Genomic DNA, 26,564 nt, shown 5'->3' with positions numbered 1-26,564 from the left:
TCTTCTGTGTACCTCAGGAGTTGGCCATGAATAGCAGTATTCATAAATTACCATTGTATAGACATGCGTGAAACCCACAAAAAATGGCCTTGCCAGCAGGAAGTGAGACTAATGCCTGCACAACCACTAGACAATTCAACAAAGGAATTCTAACCTTTATTCATTAGCTATGTGATAAAGATAGTACAAGGCAAAAATTGACCAGCAACTGCAAAGTAGGTCAAATCTGTTATAAAGAAGGCAGAAAGAAGAATGTTAAGCTCCAATAAACTCCCCCGTTGCCTCACCTGTTGCATTGCCATTTGCCTGGAATAATTTTGAGCCTTTACCAGGGCTTCTGCTGCCCTTTTAGCACGTTGCTGAGGGAAACCCTTGGGGAAGGCTGGAAACGTTGCAAGCACATTCTCCACAGTGAACTCCTGGCTCAAGGAATTTTCCAGGATTTCCTGAAAAACATTTGGAGAAAAAATACTAAAATCTAACAATTTTTCTTTATCTAACAATATTTATTTAACAATTTTTAAAGGAGGCAGTGAATTTCTTTTCTTGATCAAAGGTGAAAACTGAAAATCCTCCAAGTGTAAAGTTAACTCCTAGGCAATTTTACAGTATCTGCAGCATATGTTGCAGAATGTACCATTGGTATCACCTGAAGGGTGATTTTCTCAGGTAGACTGACATCATGTGGGTTATAGCTCCACCTAGCGTCCGAAGGCAAGAATGGATTGAAGTCAAGACCTGGGGCATCAAGCCCCTCCCACTCCAGTTTCATTTGTGACGTGACCGAAGTGAGATATATCTGTGAAGACAAAAACGGCCAACGGGCCTACCAGCAAGGAAGACATTGTCCCAAATAATAGCCTAGACACTAAATACACTTCAACAGTTTGAAAAGGGTCTTGACTTGACTAACTAGTTTATATAGTATAACTCTGAAGAGTGAGAATTTGAAATATACAAAATACCCAGAAAAACTCCAACAGGGAGGGCCATGATGTCAGTCTACCTGAGAAAATCACTCTTCAGGTGATACCAATGGTACATTTTCCTCAGGTAGCCTGACATCATGTGGGATGTACCAAAGCAGCCCCAAATAGGGAGGGACCGCCCCTTGATTACTTGTCATACAGAACCTTTTCGAGCACATGGCTCCCAAGGAGACATCGGCAGAAGCATAACGGTCTATCTTGTAATGTCCTATGAAGGAATTTGGAGTAGACCATACAGCCACTCTGCAATCTCTGCAAGAGGTGCACTGGTAGTGAAGGCAGCTGAAGTGGCTGCTGACCTAGTTGAGTGCACCGTTATATTACGAGTCACTGGCAGCTGAAGTGACTCATAGGCCAATGCAATGCAGGCATGCAATCAACAAGATAACGTAGAACTGGCCAGCCATGTCCCCAGATTATGAGGGTAAAAGGATACAAACAGTGAATCCGTTGATTGTATGTCCTGAGTTCATGACAGGTAGGTCTTGAAGGCCCTCCGGACATCTAATGAGTTCCAGGCCTTCTCCAGTGGATGGACAGGATTTGGACAGACCGAGGGAAGAACAACGTCCCGGTTGCAGTGGAAATCTGAATAAGCCCTGGGGCAAGAAGACAGGTCTAGACATAATATCACTAAGTCCTTATGGAAGATGCAGAGGCCCTGCTGCTGAACATCGAAATGAGCCTGACAAAGCTGCATGGAAGTTGTAGGAGCTGATATCGCCCAGGAAACAAGTTCCCCAGTCCCCTAGTTCATGATGTTATTTTGCTAGACATCATTTACCAACGATAAATGCAACATAGAAAGTCTGAGGTTCCTCAAAAGGATATACCGAGATAAGGAGGACTAAACTCAGAACTAAGGCTAATGTAATTTGACTAAATTAGGTCTGTGGAGGAGGCACAGGGTTGAACCACTGTTGCCCCTGGAAGAGGCCTGCTAGTTCAGGCTCAAGGCAAAGGTGGGAAAAACCGATATTGCGGTTAATGAGAAAAATCGGACATAATCCCAGCAGAAGAGTATGCTCACTCTCTGGCCAAGCTGGAGAAACAGCTGGACCCCTTGCAGTAAATAGACAGAATAGTATGAATTCATCAGGAGAATACTACAACTTTGTCTGCGCCAGGAGACTGAGTAGCAAGCTGGGCCCTGTCCCCGGGATCTATGGGAAAGGGTAAACATTTCCAGAGTCAGTGGATAGACTGAGAAGCGTCCATCACATTCCACAAGGAGCCTCAACACCAACCTTGCTGCCCAGATGCAATGGTGAGGAGGAAAACTAGAGGTTCCAAGGTTGGCTACTATACTCACCATGGGACCCCCTCACCTACCTTAAGGTCAATGTACACCTTGCGCGGGTCAGACTGCAAGTCACGTTCGTCCCCGCAAAATTCCCGCTGACGCAGGCTAAGCGAAACATGGAAGCGACAGCTGCTGAAAAGGCTAGCGCTGAAAAACACTGACTGCTGCTGAAGGTGCTGCTACGTAGCAGTGCCATCTGAAGAAATGGCTATAGCTGTGCTGTTCCTAAATAACAACATTTAGAAACACAACACAGGGTTATCTGGCCACAAATATGCCCATACAGAAGAAGGAAGCCGGCCCAGACCAAATAGCAACCTCCGTAGAGGAAGAGAAGCGGAATGGCAACGCCCAAAATGACCCCAGCACAAGAGTGTGGAGGTCTGGTCTTTAATGAGCTAAAAATGCAGGCAAAGGCTGGATTCGCAAGGCCAGAAAGGGCCCAACCAAGTGACTCTGAATGCAGCCTAGCCAAAGAGAGCTGCCCAAGGGTGATAATAGCAAGCTCAAGCAGCCCAACAGAGGCAGAGGCAGCAACCTGCCTCTAATTAGCTCCAAAAACCAGTAAGGCAAGCACACAAGCACCTCAGTAGAGGGAGCATTGACTCACAAAATCAGCCCAACCACCCACCACCGAAGGGGATGTGGCAACCTCTGAGAGCCAAATAATTGCACTCAGTAGGGAGGGGCATTGAGAGTGTCCTTCCGCACTGGTGTAGTTCCTGCCTGACAGGCACTGTGGATACCTATCATGGTTCAAGAGACGAGTGGAACCATTACTAAAGGGCAAATAAATACACAGCGGAAAGAGGCAGTGAGAGTGTTGTTCCGCACTGGTCTTAGATCTGGGCTAACAGGACCTTAGATAACTTATCCTGGTTCTGCAGCAGCAGCAGCCCGCTTGTCTGGATATGTCGGCAGATTGGAAACTTCACTGAGATGCTCCATGTAGACAACAAGTGCACATAGAAGATGGGATCGGTTAACCTTTGAACATAACCCAGAGATGTATCCCAGGGCAAGAACATGGAAATACCATCAACTACGGTCCAAGGCAGGTACTTGTAGCCAAGAAGCGCCTCTAAGAACCAAAGCAATTGCACACAGTGGGAAGGAGCAGTGAGGCCATCCTTCCGCAGTAGTCTTAAATCTGGGACACCATGGGGAGGTGCGGTGAGAGAGTCCCTCCTCACAGTGTTGCCTGTGATCTGATAGGAACAGCGAGGAGCTCCTTACGACTCTACAGCAGCAGCGGCCTGCTCGTCTGGATATGGCTTTCATGCCTGAGTAGAAACCTCTGACATGGACTCACTGGGGGTGTAGGCAAATAAGAGGACAACCAGTCAATCTGCCCCACCGAAATAGTAGAAGAGACCTCCGCCAGGTCTGGCTAGCTACCAGCCAAAAAGGGCGAGAGGTGATTCACATGATATAGACTCACCTGTTGCCTGGGCTGGTCCACACTCACCTGTCATCTGGCCTCATTAGAAAATATGCACTCGAGTAAGCGTCTGGCTGCTGATCTCCTGTCATATACACGCACAAGGCAAGAGTTGCGGTATATGTCACCAGCAAATACACAAAGGTAGGAGGAGCGGTATGGAGAGAGGCCAGTACCTGCACACAAAAGAGAAGATGCAGTACTGCTCCTGTTTTTAAATGCTTGGTTCAATATGACACCAGGAGAGCTAGATACACGCACACAATGGTGAAGGTGCGGTATCGCTACAGAGCACTATATAGTCAGACAGTTATTAGCAGGCCCTTTCGTAGTCTAATCGGATCTGGACAGGGTCATCTAGGAGATCATCCAGCCACATCATAGAAGCTCTAGAGGAGATGAGAACTGCAGCAGAGCCCAAATAGTTGAGGCAGTAGTCCCGTGATTATGGCAAGGACAGAAAAAACGACGTGCCTGCAGTGGGCGAACCCATTCTTCCTTGGCCAATTTGTCAATGGGATCTGGCACAGGAAGGTAGTGATCTGTCGATCTTGTAAATTCCAAACTCTTGGTCCCCTACACAGGGGGAATAGCAGATTCAGTCTGGAAAGTTTGGAGACCTAAGGTATCCAAAACTCTGCAAGCGAGGAGCAGATAGTCGGCCAAATGAAAACAGGTGATAGGACGCATCCTCCTCCAGTACTGAATCATTGCTCTGCTCACCTCCCTCGGCTTGAAGAAAAAATGAGGGATTCTCTGAACAGGTAGTGCCATCACCAATCCTGCCTCTAGCGACCTCAAAGGGATTTGGTGAGGGTGGTGGATGTACCTCACTGCAGCCACAATGTCTCATAGCGCCAGAATGTCTTTGCGCATTTTGCTGGGGAATGGACTGGCCTGTGACCCTGACAGCGCTGGTAAGAAGAAGCTCAGTAAGTCCTGCAACTGTGGGAGAAACTCAGGGGACAACTGCAATCCCAGATGAGGGGCAAAAGCGGCCACTTGAGGATCCGAGGTCACTGACTGCACTTGGCGGAGCAGAGGCTGGTGCCCTTGTTGAGGCGAATTAGCAGTGGTCTCATCAGACTGGAGAGATGTATGAGCCCCAGCTGACATCGGTTGAGAAGGACAGTTCCCAGCTGGTTGGCTAGGGAGCCCTTCAAATATGTCCTCAGATGAACCAGTGGGTGAATGCAAGAAGGCTGTTAATCTGTCTTGGCCAGAGCCTCTGAAGTCGGGACAGACACGTATCGTGCTTTCTTGGCAGCGGTGTGGCAAGGTGTGTGTGGTTTTAGTGACAGCCTTGGAATGAAGTCCGGGTTGCTTGTGCTTAGTAGACGTGTGATGCCCTGGGGCCTTACACATTTGCTGTGCCCCTGTAGCATGAGCTGCCTCTGTCTGTTGATCTGCCACCATATACACGCACAAGGTGGGGTGTGGTATGTAACACCAACACCCTCTTCGTATACGCCACACAGATGGGGGAGAATGTATGGTATATATCACCAACATACTTTGCTGTACACGCCCACAGGTGGGGGAGAATGTACAGTATATATATATTGCCAACACAAGCTTCTGGACATACCCACAGGTGGGGGAGAATGCACAGTATATATATCACCAACACAATACGTAACAGGAGAGGTGCAGTGCAGTTACTGTGCAGATAAGCCGTGAGAAGAGAGACGTCAGTACACGCCCACATTGAGAATGTACAGTCCCAAATGCACTATAGTAAATACGTAGCAGGAGAGGTGCAGTGCAGCTGCTGTGCAGGTAAGTTGTGCAGAACAGTCGTGTGAGGCGAGAGGTCAGTACACGCCCACAGTACAATCCTAAATGCACAGTGCAGCAGTGGTGTAGTCAATCCGTACAGTCCCAAATGCACAGTGCAGCGGAGGTGTGGCCAAATAGACTTCTATACATGCCCACAGGTGGGGGAGAATGTACAGTCTCAACGTGCAGCTGCAGTGCAGATAAGTCGTGTGGGAAGAGAGCTCTGTAGAGATGAGCCTTGTGCTGGATTTCTCTGTACTTTATGGTTAAGTAAAAAGACTTAGAGACCACTGACTAAGTCACTCCAGACACTGCAACAGAGGAACAGAAAGGGCGGGAAAAAAGGGCAAAACAAAAATGGCACCCGCTGAAAGGGATGGGAAACATGAAAACAAAATGGCAGCCGGGAAAGAAAAAGGAGCAATGGCGGTCCAAAAACGGTCTCCGCGAGCTTTAACAGCTCTGGTGTAAAAACTCTGAAACTATGCACACACAAAGAGGCAGATAGCAAAAGACAAGCCTTAACAGAAAAGGTGAGAAATAGGCAAAACAAAGGTGATGCCTGCTAAGCAATGGCGGCCGGCGAGGAGCACCTGCGACCCTCAAACAGCAAGCGAGGACAATAATAAAGAACAGCTGCCGCATGCCTCTAACGGCCACAATAGCGAGCTGGAGGGAACCAGCCGTGGTCTCCTACATAGCCTGAGCCGCAAGTCAGTGTGTGTGTGTGTGTGTGGGAAACGAAGAAGCAGTCTTTAAACGGCTGCCTTGGTGCCCAAGAGGCAGCAACAGGGAGCTGTAAGGGGGAGCTGCAGAAGCGAGCTCCAAAACGCTGAAGAAACATAGCCGCTTGCGCCGCCTGAAGCTTAAAGCTGTAAACAGGACTGCTCATAAGGAGAAGGCGCAGCAGCTCCCAGCCGCTAAATCTCGAGCTGGCGGCAAGGACAGGCATGAGGCTGTAAAGGGATGCCGCAGCCACGGACTCCCAGCCAAGGCTCGTCGGATGAGAAAACCACAACCCCCAACCAAGGGACTGAGGGGGGAGGGGAAAACAAGGAAGAACCCCCCAACAAACGTCCCAGTCAAAAAATAAAAACAGTGAAAGAGGGAAGGGAACGAAAGGACAAAGAAGCAATCAGTCCTGCACACTCAATCACTCAAAAAGCACACTAAAACTTAGCTATAAACGCTACACCAGGAGAATCCAAAAGCCTCGGAAGAAGGCAAGAAAGAAAACTGGAGTGGGAGGGGCTTGATGCCCCAGGTCTTGACTTCAATCCATTCTTGCCTTCGGACGCTAGGTGGAGCTATAACCCACATGATGTCAGGCTACCTGAGGAAAATGGCGCTCTTACTTATTGCCTGTGCTGAAGCTGGCAACCACTTAATTTACACGTGTAGTACAGTTAAGATGGCTGGCACTATGCAACAGTTTGTATCAGTGTAGCTTCTTCGGAGCCTATGCTTCCTCAGCAGTCACATCAAAAGCACATTAAGAACAGACGAACCAATATAGCAGTCAACATCTGTCACAATGTCCCTAGCAATTCAGTCACCATTCACCAGTTACAATGATGCTCAGTGATTATGGAGCTATGTGGTAGGCACTAATACAAAATACAAATTTTGGAAGCATTTTAAGATTTGGCTTGCCATGTGAACTCAAGCAGTAATTAGCCACAGAACTGTATGCAAACAAATACTGATTATATTTACATAAGAAAAGCCTGCTGGATCAGGTCAGTGGCACATCTAGTCTAGCATCCTTACAGTGGCCAACCAGTTGCCCATGGGAAGACTACAAAAGCAGGACCTAATTACAAGAGCACTCTCCCCTCCTGTGGTTTCAAGCAACTGGTATTCAGAAGCATACCACCTTTAAAGATATACTTTATTGAAAGTATCTTTCTAAAAAAATCCATTTGTCTATTGTCACAGCTGCCACACAGTACATATCTATAAACATTATTGGAAGCTATGCATGGAAGGTTAAAATAAAAGCCACTACAAAAGAAGATATAATCACCTGCCAGGTTCCTAGTGACAGAATTGCTTCTGTGCTTCATTTGAAGTTTATGGCAACACTTAGCGCTACAAAACCTTTTGAAAGTGTTCAATTAATAATAGAAGCCTTACAGCAAGCTGTGGAGAAAATATTTTCAGCCAGGGATTTAGATGCCATGAAGCATAGGTCAAAACCTTCCATGGACAGACTAACTTACTATAAATAATTTCAACCTGATTAATGTTTTTGATATCTGTAATTAAAAATAGAAAGCCTCAGTACTAGACTCTCATGAGAAGTGTCCATCAAATGCAGTGGAATTTGCTGATATACTTGGTTACTTTCCTTCTCAGATTCTGGATTTTTCTTTTCCCCTGAAAGCCCACCGGCTTGATAGCGGTAAATACTACACTAAGGTCCATGCACCTGAATAAAAACAGTTTGTCCCACTTTGCTCCTTCCTTCATGCAAGCAAGGAAACAAACCAGGAAGCTGCAGTTAACCATTGCTTCCTGTTACATGTGAACCAGGAGCCATAGTTAATGACTTCCAAATAACCCATGATTTGGAAGCCAGCTATAAACAAATCCTGACTTGTGTGGGAGTCATTAAACATAGTTTGAATTACACAAGAACTATGGCTCACTGTAGCTTCCTAGTTTGTTTCCCCCTTCCATGAAGGAAGGAGTGAAGCAAGGCAAATGGGCTGCATGCGGGTCCACAAACCTCGTGAATATCTTTGCTGAATAAGCCAGAGGTTGGTTGAATGAGAATAGCCAATGTGTCTGTTCCTCTACAGTTTATTGGGGGGGGGGAGCACAAACTCTAGAAAAAATGAAAATTGATGTCATCAAGCAAAAATACATTAAAACATTAAACCAAAAAACAAAATACATCACAAGCTAGCAAGCTGTTGGACCATTAGACAAAAGAAAGAGTACAAGGATTATTGAAGGAAGACAGAGTGACTACAGAGAAGTTTAATTCTTAGCATTTGTTTTTACTGCGGGAGATGTTGGCTGGTTACCTATGCCTCAAGTCAGGGGACGTCAATCTTTTTGGGCCAGGGAGCACATTCTGAAATGTAAGAAAATGCTGTGGGCACCAGTCACAAAATGGATGCCATGGAGGTGGAGCATAACAGAAAATGGCTGCTGTGGGAGCACACAACATCTAAAAGAGCAAAAAGAGAGACAGAACTACAAAATTAGAACTTCCAGGGGGCTGGGAAGAGGACTTGCCATATTTGCCTTCCCAAGCATTTTCCTTTTTGCTGTTGGTCTCCTCTGGAGGAGAGAAGAAAGACCCAGACGTAAGCCATCTAGCCTGGTGAGAAGACAGTATTTACTCTGAACAGTATTTAAGCTGAGGTTACTTGGAATGAAATAAGACCTGCACCTGGAACTCCATTGTCTGTTTACTTTCTTGCTTTGTATTTAAGTCTAGAGTGTTTCTTATTTAATATGATTTATTGGAGGTAGTGTTGCTCTGTATGTGAAAGAGGGCATTGAATCCAGCAAACTAGAAACTTCTAAAAAGGCAGACTCCTCCACTGAATCACTGCGGGTAGTGTTACCAGGCCCCAAGAGTAATTTAGTACTGGTGATGTTCTATCACCACCACCCCGACCAAATGCTGACAGAGATCTTGAGATGAAAAATGAAATTGAGGAAGCATCCAAACTAGGAAATGTAGTAACTATGCTGACACAGACTGGCTACAGATTGTTCCAGTCATGACAAAGAGGTAAAGTTTCTAGATACCCTAAATGACCATGCCCTGGAACCGTTGGTCATGGAACCGAACGGAGGAACAATGACCCTGGACTTAATCTTAAGCGGCGCCCAGGGCCCGGTGCAAGATGTATTGTCAAACCAATTGGGAGCAGTGATCATAGTGCTATTAAATTAAACATACACATAAATAGCCAATTGCCAAGAAAATCCAACATGGTCACATTTGGGTTCAAAAGAGGAAACTTCCCAGAATGAGGGGATTGGTAAAAAGGAAGCTGAAAGGCAAAGCTGAGAGAGACAAATCATTCCAAAATGCTTGGAAATTGTTTAAAAACACAGAAGCTCAACTGGAGTGTATGCCGCTGATCAGGAAAGATATCACCAGGGCCAAGAGGATGCTGTCGTGGTTAAGGAGTAGAGTCAAAGAAGCTATCAGAGGCAAGATGTCTTCCTTCAAAAAGGAAACATGAATTCTTTGCATATGTCTTCAGAGTGGAGAATAAAGGACAGATCCCTGTCCCTGAACTAACTTTTGCAGGAAGAGAGTTTGAGGAACTGAGGCAAATAGTGGTGACAAGATATTAAGTTCTAGGCTTAATAGACAAAATAAAATGGACAAATCATCAGGTCCGAATGGAATCCAGCTGAGAGTTCTCAAAGAACTCAAATGTGAGACTGCTGATCTTTTAACAAAAATATGTAACTTGTCCATCAGACTTATCTCCACGCCTGAGGACTGGAAAGTGGCCAATGTAACACTAATCTTTAAAAATGGATCCAGGGGGATCCTGGAAATTACAGGCCAGTTAGCCTGATGCCTGTCCCAGGAAAATTGGTAGAAATTATTGTTAAAGATAAAATAACCATGCATACGGAAGAGTGAGCCTTGTTGAGGCAGAACCAGCATGATTTCTGCAATGGTTAGTTCTGTCTCACTAATCTATCAGAATTCTTTGAGTGTTAACAAGCATATAGACAGAGGTGATCCACTTGACATACTACATTTTAAAAGCTTTTGGCAAGGTACCTCACCAAAGGCTCCTGAGTAAGATTAGCAGTCATGAAATAAGAGGAGAGGTCTCTTGTGGATCAGGAATTGGTTAAATGGCAGGAAACAGAGAGTAGGAATAAATGGGAGGTGCTCCCAATGGAGAGCTGTAGGGAGTCCCCCAAGGATCGGCATTGGGATCTGTGCTTTTTAACTTGTTCATAAATGATCTACAGTTATGGGTGAGCAATGTGGTGGCCAAGTTTGTTGATGATACTAAATTATTCAGGGTTGTTAAAACAAAAAAGGATTGCAAAGAGCTCTAAAAGAACCCTCTCTAAACTGAGTGAATGGACAGTAAAATGGCAAATGCAATTCAATGTAACCAATGCAATTCAATGCAAATAACTTAATTCACATATACACTCATGGGATATGAACTGGAAATGACTGACCAGGAATGAGACCTTGTGGCCATAGTGGATAGTTTAATAAAGATGTCGACCCAGTGTGCGGTGGTTGTGAAAAAGGCAAATCCATGCCAGGGATCATTAGGAAAGGTACTGAAAACAAAACTGCCACTATCATAATGCCATTATATAAATCCATAGTGCAGCCACATTTGGAATACTGTGTAGTTCTGGTCATCTCACCTCAAAAAGGATATTGTAGAGTTGGAAAAGATTCAGAAAAGGACAACCAACATGATCAAGGGGATGGAGTGGCACCCATACAAGGAACAGTTGCAGCATTTGGGGGTGTCGGAAGGCAGAGCTGGGGTCCCAATCCCGGGGAGCTGGATCCCGGAGAGTTGGGAGAAGAGTATTCGGATGGATGGCAGAGGGAAGGGGGAGGAACTTCCCCCCTTTGGAGCGAAGACGAAACAGAGGAACTGCCAGTGATAAGGTCGCTTAGCAACGGGGAGCCTGAGCCCTCCCTGGACATTCTCACGCCTCCCCCTGTTTCAGGCTCAGAGCAAGAGGGGAAAGAGGGAGGGCTGCTCACAGCCGAAAAGCGGGGAGGCAGTTTAACATCAGCCCCTCCCCTATCCCCCATCCTGCAATCGGAAACTTCAGAAGAGGAGGGGGTGATGCTTCCCCCCTCACCGCGCACACGCAGACAGCTGAAAAGACAGGAGAGAAGGGGGGGAAGAAGGGCAGTACCTGAGGGGCAGTTAAGGAGGAGCGAAAGATTGCGCGCCCGTTTGGCCCCTTCTTAAAGAACAGGCGGGAAGAAGTCCCTTGCTCTGTCAACTTTCTCCCAATGCCACAGGACCTGTATCCCTGTATTGCTTCATGAGAAAACGCAGTCTCTGTTTGGACATTACCCTAATAAAACACGAATTAACTACATCCGTTGGTCTGGTTCCTGAGTCACATCCTGGGCCTGACAGCTTGACAGAGCCACCTAAATCACCCTCAACGCTCTCTTCACTTGACTGGGACAAGATGTCAAAGGGAGCAGCGGGGGGGACGAACCCCACTTCTGAGACGGAAGAAGTGGAACTCTTGAGGACTAAGGTAGCTGATTTGCAGACGGATGTTCAAGCCCTGCTAGCAGCAGTCAAGGCGCTGAAGACGGATAATCAAACCTTGAAGGCCACGATAGACCAGATGCGAACAGCCCCTCCAGCTGCCGTAGTAAAGGTTCCCATTGGATTGCCCCCAAAATACACGGGACAAAGTGATCAGTTGGCAACTTTCGTGGCTCAATGTGAGTTATATCTGGATGTCAGGCACACGGAATTTCCAGACGATGGGGCTAAAGTGGCCTTCGTGATTAGCCTCCTGGAGGGAGAAGGTGCAAAATGGGTGACTCCGTATCTCATGAGAAAGGATACTGTCTTAAGAAGGTACAGAGGATTTATACAGGAGATGACCGAGATGTTTCAAGACCCGCAAAGGGCTGAAACAGTAGCGCGGCAACTAGGCGCTCTGAAGCAAGCTAAAGGGACTGTTTCCGAGTACACTAACGCTTTTAAAATTCTGTCCCAGGAAACTGGTTACAATGACGCCGCCCTGATGTTTATGTACCGGAGTGGATTAAATGCTGAAATCCTGGATGAGTTGGCCAGGACCTCCCCCCCCCGCTGACCTACCAGGGCTCATCCGGCTATGCCTACAGATAGATCACCGGATGGAAGGAAGGCGCCTGGAAAGGAAGCAGGAGGTCCCGAGATACTCAGCCTCGGCATCCCGCAACAAGACCCTTCCCACTGCAGGGATGGCAGGTAATGCAACTGAGGGACAGGGAGGGGCTAGGCCAAGACTGTCGGAAGAAGAAAAGGAAAGACGACGCCGGGAACGTTTATGCTTTTATTGTTCAAAGCAGGGCCATGTGGCCAGAGACTGTGGACTGAAAGGGGGGAAAGCCGAGCCGTCGGGAAACTAGAACACCCAGTCCACGTGCAGGCCGGTGGACTGGGGGCAGCATTGTATAAAGGCCCCCCAACGATCCAACCTCCCTCAAAGGGGGTGTTGGTCTTGCCTATTCGGATTACAACTTCCAGAGGAGTGGTGTTTAATTCCACTGCCTTAATTGACAGTGGAGCCTCCACAAATTTTATTGATGCAAAGTTAGTCAAGCGTCATGGAATTTCCCGGTGGAAACTGGACGCTCCCCTAGCTGTGGAGACTATCGATGGGAGACCCCTGAAGTCAGGAGGGGTGACACAAGCCATGGAGGAAGTGAAACTTCAAATCCCTGGGCACAAAGAGTTCATTTCGCTATACGTGTCAGATATCTTGAACTTTGAGGTGATTCTGGGAATGCCCTGGCTAGCAAAGCATGAACCCAAAATAAGTTGGAAAGAGGCGGTGGTGTGGTTCACCTCACAGTATTGCCAGGAGAACTGTCAACCTGAAGGAATCAAGAACACCTTAGCGGGGGCAGTGCAAGAGATCGAGCAAGTGACCCTGCCGCCAAAGTATGAAGAATTCAAAGATGTGTTTGATGAAAAAGAGGCAGAGACTTTACCCCTTCCCGCCCTTACGACTGTGCGATTGACCTAGTGCCAGGAGCCAGCATCCCATCAGGGAGAATCTACTCTCTCACAGAGAATGAGAGGAAGGCCCTGAAGGAATTCCTGGATAAAAACCTGAGGCGAGGATTCATACGCCCCTCACAATCCCCTGCTGGAGCGCCACTATTGTTTGTGAAAAAGAAGGGGGGGAACTCAGACCCTGTAACGACTATCGTGCATTGAACCAGATCACCATCCCCAACAGCTAACCGCTGCCCCTGATCTCAGAGTTGCTGGACCGACTGCGCTCTGCAAAAATCTTCACGAAGTTGGATTTGAGAGGAGCGTACAATCTGATCAGAATGAAGGAGGGAGATGAATGGAAAACAGGATTCTTGACCGCTTACAGACAGTATGAATACCTGGTCATGCCGTTCGGGCTTTGTGGAAGGCCAGGAATTTTTCAAAAATTCATGAACGACGTGTTTAGAGACTTGTTGGACACGTATGTAATCTGTTACTTAGATGATATCCTGGTGTTCTCAAAGAACCAGGAAGACCACGACCAGCATGTGAAGACGGTGTTGAAGAGACTGAGAGAAAATCACCTGTATGCTAAATTAGAGAAATGTGGATTTGACCTCAAGTCTCTAGACTTCCTTGGATATCGAATCTCAGCGGAAGGCGTGGAGATGGACCCAGGGAAAGTAAGCTGCATATTGGACTGGGGCCAACCTGTCACCAAAAAGGATGTACAATGGTTTTTGGGGTTTGCCAATTATTACAGAAAGTTCATTCCAGGGTTTTCCAAATTAACAGCTCCTCTGACTGACTGTTTAAGGGGGAAGAAGAAGTTTCAATGGACAGAGAACGCCACCAAGGCCTTTGAGGAGCTGAAGAGAAGGTTTGCTACTGAGCCCATTCTGCGCTTTGCTGATCCGAACCGCCCTTTCGTAGTGGAAGCAGATGCTTCAGATTTTGCCATCGGGGGGGTCCTGCTACAATTAGACCAAGAAGGGAAGGAGCTGCACCCCTGTGCGTACTTCTCTCGGAAGTTAAAGCCTGCAGAGAAGAACTACACAGTTTGGGAGAAGGAGCTGCTGGCCATCAAGGACTCTTTTGAAAACTGGAGACAATACCTAGAGGGGACCTCTCATCGAATTGAAGTGCGCTCCGACCACAAGAATCTTGAAAGCCTCCAAACAGCCAGAAAGCTGAACCAGAGACAGATAAGATGGTCCCAGTTCTTCACTAGGTTTAACTTCCAGATTACTTACCATGCCCAAGCCAAAAACCAGAGAGCGGATGCCTTATCCACACAGCCACAATACAAAGAAAGTGAATCTGAGGACCAGCCTCAGTACGTAATCCCGCCAGAGAAATTAACGTTGGGAGTATGCCAGCCTTCATGGGAAGAGGAACTCAAAAAGGCACAACAAGAAGATGCAGACATGCTAAAATATCAGCAGGAGACGGGACAAGGTCAAGACTCAGAAGTAACCTTTCACTGGAGAAATGGACTGTTATGGTTCAAAACCGCCAGATATGTGCCAGAAGGGGAATTAAGGCTCAGAATCCTACGCCAGTGTCATGATTCCATCACAGCGGGACACTTTGGGATTTACAAGACCATTCAGAACGTGGCCAAGGACTTCTGGTGGCCTAAAATGCGTCGGGATATTGAGAGTTATGTAAAGTGCTGCTCTGTCTGTCTGCGGACAAAAACACAAACAGGGACACCAGCAGGACTGTTACAACCGTTGCCTGTCCCACACGAACCCTGGAAGGACCTCTCCATGGATTTTATAACTGATCTACCCAAGTCCCAAGGAATGACAGCCATCTTAGTAGTGGTGGATCTACTTACCAAAATGGCACACTTTCTTCCTTGTGCAGGGGCCTTAGAGGCTAAAGAAACGGCCAAGTTATTCATAAAAGAAGTCTACCGGCTGCATGGATTGCCAAACAGCGTAGTCTCAGACCGAGGAACTCAGTTCACAGCCAAATTTTGGAGAGCAATGTGGAAACAGTTGCAGACGGAATGAAAACTCGCCTCCGCCCATCACCCCCAGACAGATGGGCAGACGGAACGTTTGAACGCCGTTTTGGAAAGATATTTACGAAGTTATGTGTCCTATCAACAGACTGACTGGGTATCATATTTGTATTTTGCAGAGTTCGCCTACAACAATTCTCTGCACTCCAGCACTCAACAAACCCCGTTCTTCGCTAATTATGGATTCCATCCTAAAGTCTTTCCAAGCAGCTCAGAAGGAATGCTGGTACCGGCAGCTGAGAACTTCCTTAAGGAATTGCAAGCGGCGCAACAGACACTGAAACAGCAGTTAAACGAAGCCAAAACGGAGTACAAGCAAATTGCTGACCTGCACAGGAAGGAGGGCCCCCCCCTTCAACCGGGAGACCAGGTATGGCTGTCCACCCGCTTCCTCCAGATGCCGGGCAAATGTAGAAAATTACAAGACAAGAGGGTGGGTCCTTTCGAAATAGAAACTCAAATCAATCCCGTGGCGTACCGACTGAAGCTGCCTGACACGTTTAAAATACATCCTGTGTTCCATCGATCCCTCTTAACGAAAGCCGCCCCTCCCAGTGAGTTACGGCCGGAGGAACCTCCCGGAGCTCCACTCCTGGTAAATGAGCAGCTTGAGTTTGAAGTTGAGGAGATCTTAGATTCCAGGATCAGACGCCACAAGCTGCAGTACTTGATTCACTGGAAAGGCTATGGGGTGGCTGACAGATCATGGGAAGATGCAGCTGATGTGCATGCTCCAGAATTGGTAAAACTTTTCCATCAACGTTTTCCCCACCGTCCCAAGCCAGACAAGGGGAGGGGGGCACAGCCTGGGAGGGGGGATGGTGTCGGAAGGCAGAGCTGGGGTCCCAATCCCGGGGAGCTGGATCCCGGAGAGTTGGGAGAAGAGTATTCGGATGGATGGCAGAGGGAAGGGGGAGGAACTTCCCCCCTTTGGAGCGAAGACGAAACAGAGGAACTGCCAGTGATAAGGTCGCTTAGCAACGGGGAGCCTGAGCCCTCCCTGGACATTCTCACGCCTCCCCCTCTTTCAGGCTCAGAGCAAAAGGGGAAAGAGGGAGGGCTGCTCACAGCTGAAAAGCAGGGAGGCAGTTTACCATCAGCCCCTCCCCTATCCCCCATCCTGGAATCGGAAACTTCAGAAGAGGAGGGGGTGATACTTCCCCCCTCACCGCACACACGCAGACAGCTGAAAAGACAGGAGAGAAGGGGGGGAAGGCGGGCAGTACCTGAGGGGCAGTTAAGGAGGAGCGAAAGATTGCGCGCCCGTTTGGCCCCTTCTTAAAGAACAGGCGGGAAGAAGTCCCTTGCTCTGTCAACTTTCTCCCAATGCCGCAGGACCTGTATCCCTGTATTGCTTCATGAGAAAACGCAGTCTTTGTTTGGACATTATCCTAATAAAACACGAATTAACTACAGCCGTTGGTCTGGTTCCTGAGTCACATCCTGGGCCTGACAGGGGGTTTGGTTTAGAAAAAAGGTAAGAGATGACATGACAGAAGTGTATAAAATTATGCATGGCATGGAAAAAGTAGATAGACAATTTTTTCCCTCCCTCTTTCATAACACTAGAATTCATGTACATCCAATGAAGCTGAATGTTAGACGATTCAGGACAGACAAAATAAAGTACTTCTTCCCACAGAACATAGTTAAATTGTGGAATTCGCTCCCACAAGAGGCAGTGATGGCCACCAACTTGGATGGATTTAAAAGAGTATTTGACAAATTCATGGAGGAAAAAACTATCAATAGCTACTAGCCATGAAAGCTATGCTCTGCCTCCATAGACGAAGGCAGTATGCTTCCAAATAGCAGTTGCTGGAAACCGTAGGAGGGAGAGTGCTCTTGCACTCAAGCCCTGTTTGTGGGTTTCCCATGGGCAACTGGTTGGCCAGTGTGGGTACAGAATGCTGGTCTAGATGGGATATTGGCCTGATCTAGCAGGCCCTTCTTACGTTCTTATGATATACTAATTGTTGATTTTTGTCTTACTTGAATTTACTGTTCCTTTCTGTAAACACGCTTCTCTCCCCTAACCCAATGCTTTGTAGTTTGATATTTGAATATGTGTTGTAAGCCGCTTTGGGCACAGTCTGTTGTGGAAAGGCAGCACACAAGAAACGTCACTCATTCAATCAATCAAAATGTTGCGGGCATGCTCCACATCACTAGAAAAAGGCATCTACATCAACCACTGCTGTGCTCACTCAGAGAGCAGTTCTTCGCACTTCTCTTCTGTTCAGAACAGAAGGGAGGCTGGATGTCCAATCTTGGAATCCAATAAAGTGTGGGCTTGTTTAAGAGGACTATTCAATGCAGGAGAGGCTGAGTTCTTGCAAATAAAACTGAGCAGGATGAGCAAATAGTCTCTTGTGCATTGCAGATTTTTGAGGGGATATTTACTAAGATCTATGGGGGTGGGATTGGTGGGTGGCAGGCACATTGATAACCCCTGTCTTAATCAGTGTTTTTTATGGGGGCATTTGAAGGCTCAAGTCAAATAAATGTAATAAGAGATCAGATAATTAACAAATTGAGAGCCAGTGTGCCGTACAGTAGGGCCCCGCTTCTCAGCATTCCGCTAATATGGTGCCAGCAGGGCGATCAGCTGGAGGGGGGCTGGAGCTCCCTGCACTCCAGCGGATCGCGCCAGAGGAGGGGAAGATCAGCTGTAGCGTGCTACAGCTGATCTTCTCCTCTTCTGGAACGATGAGACTCCCGCTCAAGCTGATCGCACCTGAGGAGGGGAAGATCTGATCTTCTCCTCCTCTGGTGCAATCAGCAGGTTAGGTTCCACACCCCCGTGCTACAGCTGATCCGCTATCTGGCGGTTTTCGCTTTCCAGCGGGGGTCTAAAACCTAACCTGCCTGTGCTCTGCCACCCTAGTCAGAGGCAGCATGCTTCTGAAAACCAGTTGCCGGAAGCCTCAGGAGGGGAGAGTGTTCTTGCACTCGGGTCCTGCTTGCGGGCTTCCCCCAGGCACCTGGTTGGCCACTGTGAGAACAGGATGCTGGACTAGATGGGCCACTGGCCTGATCCAGCAGGCTCTTCTTATGTTCTTATGCCATATGAGTGGGGCCATACTGTAGTGGTTAAGGTGTTGGACTATGACCTGGGAGACCAGGGATCAAATCCCCACACAGCCATGAAGTTCACTGGGTGACCTTGGGCCAGTCACTGCTTCTCAGTCTCAGAGGAAGGCAATGGTAAACCACCTCTGAATACTGCTTACCATGAAAACCCTATTCACAGGGTCGCCCATAAGTCGGAATCGACTTGAAGGCAGTCCAATTAACAAATTAGCAAGTCATAATGTCTAGATAGCCTACACCTAAGAATCCTTAAGGATCAAAATTAGTGAAGGAAGTAACTGATTTAGAAAATCATAAATACACCTCTTCAAGAGTTTCTGAAAGGCTATGTATTTGCAAGAAACTATTGGTTCACATTGATACTCATAACACTTACCAGAAAATTAATTTAATAAAACAAAAAAGTATTAAGAAAAGAAATAAACCTTATAAATTAATCTACTATCAGTTTGAAACTGAAGAGAAAAAGAAACAGGCACCATCAAATTGAAAGACTGCAAAATAATTTGTGCAAAACACCAGAAGGAATCTTAGGGTACTACTTTCAAATAAAAGTTTTATAATATTTCAAAAATTTACCCAAGTCAGGGGAAAATAAAGGATCTTTTAAAAACTAGTATACTAAAGGCAGTTAGACACACCTATTAAAATAAAAAGAGATATGATGTCCTTAAATTGTTAAAGAGCAACGCTCCAGTACCAGATGGTTTGACTGCAGTTTAAAACAAAGCATTTATTAAGACAGAAAAAGTTATTCATAAAAGAAGAGAAAGATTCCTCTTTGCTAATATCTTACAGAGCCATATCACATTTACACACAGACTCTACATTCTTTGCTTCTGTATAACCAAAGGGAGTAAATAAAATATTTTTAAAAAATATCTTCACACTGATCAGATTTACATTAATATGGAATCTAAGAATGAAACTTGGTGGGGTAACTCCTATAACTGGAATACAGAAATTGAATGATATAAATTGTTCAAAAAGGATAGAAGGAACAGAAAGGGAGATGTGTTATATCCCTGCACAGAAATACAGGAGGATGAGGTTGGTAGCTCCACCGAGAGTATCTGGATTAAAATGAATGGGGCAGGGAATAAAAGAAACATGGTGGTTGGAGACTACTACCAACCACCCAATCCAGGAAAAGATGAGGATGAAACTTTTGAAAAACAAATTGCCAATGTTTCAAGGAGGCATGATGTAGTAGTAATGGGGTCTTCAATTACCCCGCTATCTGTTAGGAGAAAAATTCTGCCAAGCATGGCTCCTCCAAGCAATTCCTGACTTGTGCTGGAGATAACTTCCTCCTACAGAAAGTGGAGGAACTAGAGGATCAGCTATTCTTGATTTGATTCTAATCAACAGAGATGACTTAATGGATAGTGTGGCAGTTACGGGAACTCTGGGGGAAAGTGACCATGTTATACATGAGTTCTTAAATTTAAAGGAAGCAAAAGCTGAGAGTAGCCATATGTGTAACCTGGACTTCAGGAAAGCCAATTTTAATAAACTCAGAACAATGATAAGTAAGGTTCTGTGGTAAGTGACCCTAATGAGAAAAGGAATCCAAGATGGGTGGGAGTTTCTAAAAAAGAAAAATCTAAAAGCACAATTGCAAGCAATTCCAACAAGGAAAAAAGGGGGAAGGCAGCAGAAGCCAATGTGGCTTCCCAAAAAAGCTTAGAAATGTCCTGAAAACAAAAAAGGACACATAAAGGAAGTGGAAGGAAGGCCAGGCCACAAAGAAAGAATATAGACAGGTAGCACGGAATTGCAAAGATGGTGTCAGGAAGGCTAATGCTGAGAATGAGCTGAGGTTAGTGAGGGATGCAGAAAGCAACAAAAAAGCTTGCTTCAGGTACATGCAAAAAGACAGAGAAAAGAAATAGAGGTACAGCTACTCAATGAGGATGGCAAAATGGTAACAGATAACAAAGAAAAAGCAGAAGTGTTCAGTTCCTACTTTGGTTCTGTCTTCTCCCAAAACAGGCAAATGTGAAGTTGAAGGGGCAAAATTGTAGCTTGAGACTGATAGACAAATGGTCAAGGGATACCTACTTACTTTGAACAAGTTCAAATGTCCAGCGTCCAATGAACCGCACCCTAGAGAATTGAAGGAACTGGCTGAAGAACTCTAGGAACCACTGTCTATTATCTTTGTGAAATCATGGAGGATGGGTGAAATGCTGGATGACTGGAGGAGGGCTAATGTTGTCCCTATCTTCAAAAAGGTTAAAAAGTGTTTTGAAGTGCTTTTAGTGATTGCCGCCTCAGGCTCCTTCTGGGAGGAAGGGCGGGATATAAATTTAATAAATAAATAAATAAAGAGGAGGAACATCGGGATTACAGACCAGTTAGCCTGACATCAATCCCTGGGTAAATTGTGGAGCAGATTGTAAAGTAGTCAATCTGTAAGCACTTTGAAAACAATGCAGTGATTACTAGAAGCCAAGCCAAGAAGAAATCTTGACAGACTAATCTTATTTTTTGATTGGGTAACCTCCCTGATAGACTGTGGAAAAGCTTTTGATAAAGTGCCGTATGACATGCTGATTGGGAAGCTAGCTAAATATGGGCTGGATGGAACAATTATCAAGTGGATCCACAGTTCACTTTGTATGCAAAGAGTGTTTATCAATAGTTCCTTCTCAAATTGGTGCCGACTGGTTCCCAATCGGAAAAGGCTTGAGACAGGTGTGTATTTTATCACCCTATTTGTTTAATCTGTACAAAGAAGATATCATACGGATAGAAGACTGGACCAAGATGAAGGAGGTGTGAAAAATGGAGGGAGAAATATCAATAATTTAAGATATGCAGACGATACCATACTATTAGCAGAAACCAGTAATGATTTGAAAGGAATGCTGATGAAAGTTAAAAAGGAAAGCACAAAAGCAGGACTACAGCTCAACGCCAAGAAGACTAAAGTAATAACAGAAGATTTATGTTACTTTAAAGTTGACAATGAGGACATTGAACTTGTCAAGGATTATCAATACCTTGGCACAGTCATTAACCAAAATTGAGATAATAGAGAAGAAATCAGAAGAAGGATAGGACTGGGGAGGGCAGCTATGAGAGAACTAGAAAAGGTCCTCAAATGCAAAGATGTATCACTGAACACTAAAGTCAGGATCATTCAGACCATGGTATTCCTGATCTCTATGAATGGCTGTGAAAGTCTGGCAGTGAGAACAGCGAATAAAAATCAACTCATTTGAAATGTGGTGTCGGAGGAGAGCCTTGTGCATACCATGGACTGTGAAAAAGACAAATATTTGGTGTTAGAAGAAATTAAACCAGAACTATCACTAGAAGCTCAAATGATGAAACTGAGGTTATCATACTTTGGCTACATAATGAGAAGACATGATTCACTAGAAAAGACAATAATGTTGGGAAAAACAGAAGGGAGTAGAAAAAGAGGATCACCAAACAAGAGATGGATTGATTCCATAAAGGAAGCCACAGACCTGAACTCACAAGATCTGAACAGGGTGGTTTATAACAGATGCTATTGGAGGTCGCCATAAGTAGTAATCGACTTGAAGGCATATAACAACAAACGAGCAGGGTATCACAGAGCTCAGTCCTGGGCCCAGTCCTCTTCAACATTTTTATTAATGACTTGGATGAGGAGGTGCAGGGAATTGCTTATCAAGTTTGCAGATGATACAAAATTGGGAGGGACAGCTAATATCTGGGAAGACAGAAACAAAATTCAAAGTGATCTTGATGGGCTCGAGCTGAAAACAACAGAATGAAATTTAACAGGGTTAAGTGCAAAGTTGTACTCCTAGGAGAAACAAACCAAGTGCACAGTTATAAGGTGGGGGATGTCAGGACCCCACCCGCTATCACCGCCTTGGCACGGTCCCCACCTCAGGGTCCTGGTCTCTTAATGGTTCTCTCACCAGCTCTAGCAAAGATCTCTCAAGATCCCCCTGCTAGGCAGCACCACCAGACACTCCCTGTAAACAATATTGCCTTGAGACTGTGCCTTCATCTCCTCCTGGCTGATTGCTACGTTGTGTCTGGGTGCACGTACAGGCCTCAACCCCCCTGTATCTTTGTGCCTATAAAGATTACACTCAGCCAATCATCATACAACATTCTTCAACATTCCAACCCATGTGCTCCCCCCTCTCACTCAGTCTACTTATCACATATACTCTAATAAACCCACACTTATCATATTTACAGTACTATATATATACAGGGACATCACAGGGGATACTTGGCTCAGCAATACTATGTGTGAGAAGGATCTTGGAATTGTTGCTGATCACAACCTGAATATGACCCAACATTATGATGTGGCTACAAAAAAGGCAAATGTTATTTTAGGCTGCATTGTTTTTATATTGTTTTGAATTTTAAAATTGTGTTTTAAATTGTATATTTGTTTTAATGTTTTTGATTGCTGTAAACTGCCCAGAGAGCTTCGGCTATGGGGCAGTATACAAGTGCAATAAATAAATAAATTAACAGAAGTACTGTATAGTTTCCAAATCATGTGAAGTACTAGTTCCCCTCTATTCGGCACTGGTTAGGCTTCATGTTGAGTAATGTGCCCAGTTCTAGATACCACACTTTAAGATAGATGCAGACAAATTGGAACAGTTTCAGAGGAGGGAACAAGGATGATCAGGGGACTGGAAACAAAGCCTTATGAGGAAAGATTGAAAGAACTGGGCATGTTTAGCCTTGAGAATAGGAGACTGAGGAGAGATATGATAGCACTCTTCAAGTACTTGTCACACAGAGGAGCGCCAGGATCTCTTCTCAATCATCCCAGAGTGCAGGACACGGAATAATGGGCTCAATTTATAGGAAGCTAAATTTCAACTGAACATCAGGAAAAACTTCCTGAGTGTTAGAGCGGAATGACAATGGAACAAATTGCCTAGGAAAGTGGTGGGCTCTCCAACACCGGAGGCATTCAAGAGGCAGCTGGACAGCCTCCTGTGAGGTATGTTTTAAGTTGGATTCTTGCATTGAGCAGGGGATTGGACTCGATGGCCTTACAGACTCCTTCCAACTCTACGATTCTGATTATTAATACTATCTAAAATGTCTGAAAAAGCTTGACAATGTGCATTGGGTATATTTATTGAGTTCTGAAATCCTTTGTGGATTCTAAATGTCCTTGAAAAGCAGGGTAAAAACATTTATAATAGCCCAAAAGTGTGATTAAAAACAACTATCCATTTCTTTGAAACTAGGTGAGCTCTCCATTGCAAACTGTTATTTATGGTAGCATTACAGTCACTGGCAATAGTACTAATAAAATGCTAAAATAAATGGGATTGCTATTAAATATATGAATAAAATTAACCTGTAAATGGTTATTTTTTTACCCAGTCTCTGATTCAATAGTGTATCTTAGAAGAGTTGTATAAAAGATATCAACTTGGAACTGGATATGAAAACTTAAAACTTGGAAGGAGGAGGAGTTAAATAGATATTGGTGGTGACAGCATACAATGAAATTAAGATCAAAGTAAACAGCCTGAAAGCTCTTTGATTTTGAGTATTTTCAGGCTCGGACTTATTTTTAAAACCTAAACAGTTACCATGAGTCCTCGTGTACATGTATATATGACTATACACATGTACCATGGTGCACCATAGCACAAACTGTCACTAGAAGCTCAAATGATGAAACTGAGGTTATCATACTTTGAACACATAATGAGAAGACCTGATTCACTAGAAAAGGCAATAATGCTGGGAAAAACAGAAGGGAGTAGAAAAAGAAGGCCAAACAAGAGATGGATTGATTCCATAAAGGAAACCATAGACCTGAACATACAAGATCTGAACAGGTTGGTTCATGACAGATGCTCTTGGAGGTCACTGATTCATAGGGTCGCCATAAGTCATAATCGCCATAAGTCATAATCGACTTGAAGGTACATAACAACAAAAACCCACCAAGGGACCCTCTGAAACAGATGGGGGGCAGTTGCAGGAGGTATAAGAAGAAGAGGAATAAACTTCCTCCCTATTCCCGATCAGCAAAAAGACATCAACTGCATATTACTCATGGTTGAAAATTTTGAATAAAATCTGAAAGTGTTACTGATACCAAATCTAAACTTTCTGTTCCAGTTTTTTCCTAAACTAAATGACAATAATATCCAAAATGGAAAACCTTTATTGGTGAAAAACTAAACAATATCAAATTAAATCAATATTATTCCAGGATTTCAAAAAAGCACCTATAGCCTCTCTTTTTCCTATACTGTATTAAAATATATTGGGGTGGATCCAGAAGGCCCAAGAATAGAAGAAAAACAGCTATTGATGCTGTTCCCCAAAAAGCTCAAGAACGAGTACTATAAGAGCAGTTCTATAACCCTTCACAATCAGAAATATGAGAACAAGATTGTGAAAGTTCTTGCCACAAGTAGAACATTGTTAGATTTAGCTTCACTTTTCTCACGGTGCTGCACTCTAGTGCAAGAGAAAAAACAGCACAAGAAATCTTCTACATATGGAAGGCACCTTTGAATCCATTTTCTTTATCATCGTAGCTGTATTAATTGGGTAATGGATTACACTGACAATCCTCAATTACCCATGTGTAAAACTGAGCAATCCCTTCTTGGCATCTATATATAGGCAATATTATGGATAAACAACTGTATGCATCCAAGAGACACAAAAATATAACTATTACAAAACCTACTGAAGTATGGAATTAATATAAAATATGTTGATCTTGAAGACATCAAGGTATTAAAATAACAAACAACTTGGAACTGGATATGAAAACTTAAAACCTGGAAGGAGGAGGAGTTAAATAGATATTGGTGGTGACAGCATACAATGAAATTAAGATCAAAGTAAACAGCCTGAAAGCTCTTCGATTTTGAGTATTTTCAGGCTTGGACTTATTTTTAAAACCTAAACAGTTACCATGCGCCCTCGTGTACATGTATATATGACTATACACATGCACCATGGTGCACCATAGCACAAACTGATATTTCCAGGAGAGAAAATTGGAAATGAAACAAGCCAGAAAACGCAGATACACAATTTATTACAAAAATAGACAAAGTAGGGACATAGGCAGTATTCGGATGGAATTGGCAATTTTTTGGTTAAAGATTTGCCTCGTATCTGTAGCTTTGGGAAGCAGTCTGACCTGTTTCAGGGTACTTCTCTGTCATTCTAGTTCAACCCATTATTCAGGGCCAAATTAGGACTGTGTAAACACCATACTTTAAAGCATGTTATTTCGCCCAAAGAATCCTGGGAACTGTAGTTTTTTAAAAAGGATGTTGGGAATTCTTTGGAGAAAGTAATGTGCTTTAAAAGTATGGTACATACGCAGCCAAGATCTATTAAATCTAAGTCCCCCCCCCCGCATTTACTATAGTGGGGAATCTAAAACATAACTTTTTTCCTTTTTACAGACACGGATAAAAGTTGCAGGCATAGCAATCCTTTCAGAGTGGATTAAACCTGACAGACACCCCAGAGATGTTGAGGAATGCAATGGAAATTTCTCTGTTTACTTGAATAAGGGAAGGCATAGATCCATGTAAAAAACACAGATTTGGGGGTATTGAGTCTCTTCTCCTTGGGAGAGAGATCTCCCATTGACTTACAGATGAGAGAGATCTCCACTGACTGGCACACAAGATGGGGGGTGTATGGAAAATAGCAGATATCCCCAGAAAAGACTGGGTTGGAGAAAATGTCACACCCCAGCAAGGATACTTTTAGCCCAAGAATAGTTGGTGGGAGATAGGTCCCCACCCCCTTACACACACATACACATTTGTGGATACACAATGGATTTTTTTCCATTGACTTGTATGGAGAAGACATAAATCCACATGAAAAACATAGTTTTTAATCTCTCCCTCAAATATTTGTGATGGAGTTCCCTGGGGAAATAATTCACGGTAATTAAAAGCTAGACCTGTCTGTCAAAATGAAAAGATCCCCCCCAACTCCTCCCTTTTTGAGCTCTAGGGGTTTTTGTTTAGCTTTGCTTTGGGGGTGGGTGGGAGAGGGGAGACAGTTGTGCATTTATTGGACAGCCAAGGTCACAAAGCATCTTGGACGTTTGGGTGTCTGATTCAACTCAATATGCCTTTTTAATGGCAGAATCCAATTTGGAAATCATAAAACCTTCCCCAAATTGCCCCAATTCACTGCTTAATTCAGGGTACACACAGAACCA

The 26,564-nt window shown here is 44.7% G+C and overlaps 1 protein-coding gene across 13 annotated transcripts in view; it reads right to left on the bottom strand.

The window, feature by feature from the left end:
• Positions 1-26,564, bottom strand: part of LOC133383046 (uncharacterized) — a 264,149-nt gene that overhangs the window by 135,536 nt on the left and 102,049 nt on the right. For 11 of the 13 annotated variants that reach the window (XM_061622992.1, XM_061623012.1, XM_061623001.1 and 8 more), the window contains 2 exons: positions 8,244-8,342; positions 288-446 (listed from right to left, as the gene is read on the bottom strand). The exons of 1 other annotated variant lie outside the window; for it this stretch is intronic. In XM_061622992.1, coding sequence (XP_061478976.1) covers positions 288-446; positions 8,244-8,342 — 258 coding nt within the window. The remainder of the gene's footprint in view (positions 1-287; positions 447-8,243; positions 8,343-26,564) is intronic. One more of the 13 variants, XM_061622942.1, reaches the window with a different exon arrangement.

The sequence above is a fragment of the Rhineura floridana genome, chromosome 1 (genome assembly GCF_030035675.1).
Source record: "Rhineura floridana isolate rRhiFlo1 chromosome 1, rRhiFlo1.hap2, whole genome shotgun sequence".
NCBI lineage: Eukaryota > Metazoa > Chordata > Lepidosauria > Squamata > Rhineuridae > Rhineura > Rhineura floridana.
This window is presented reverse-complemented; position numbering and strand designations above follow the sequence as displayed.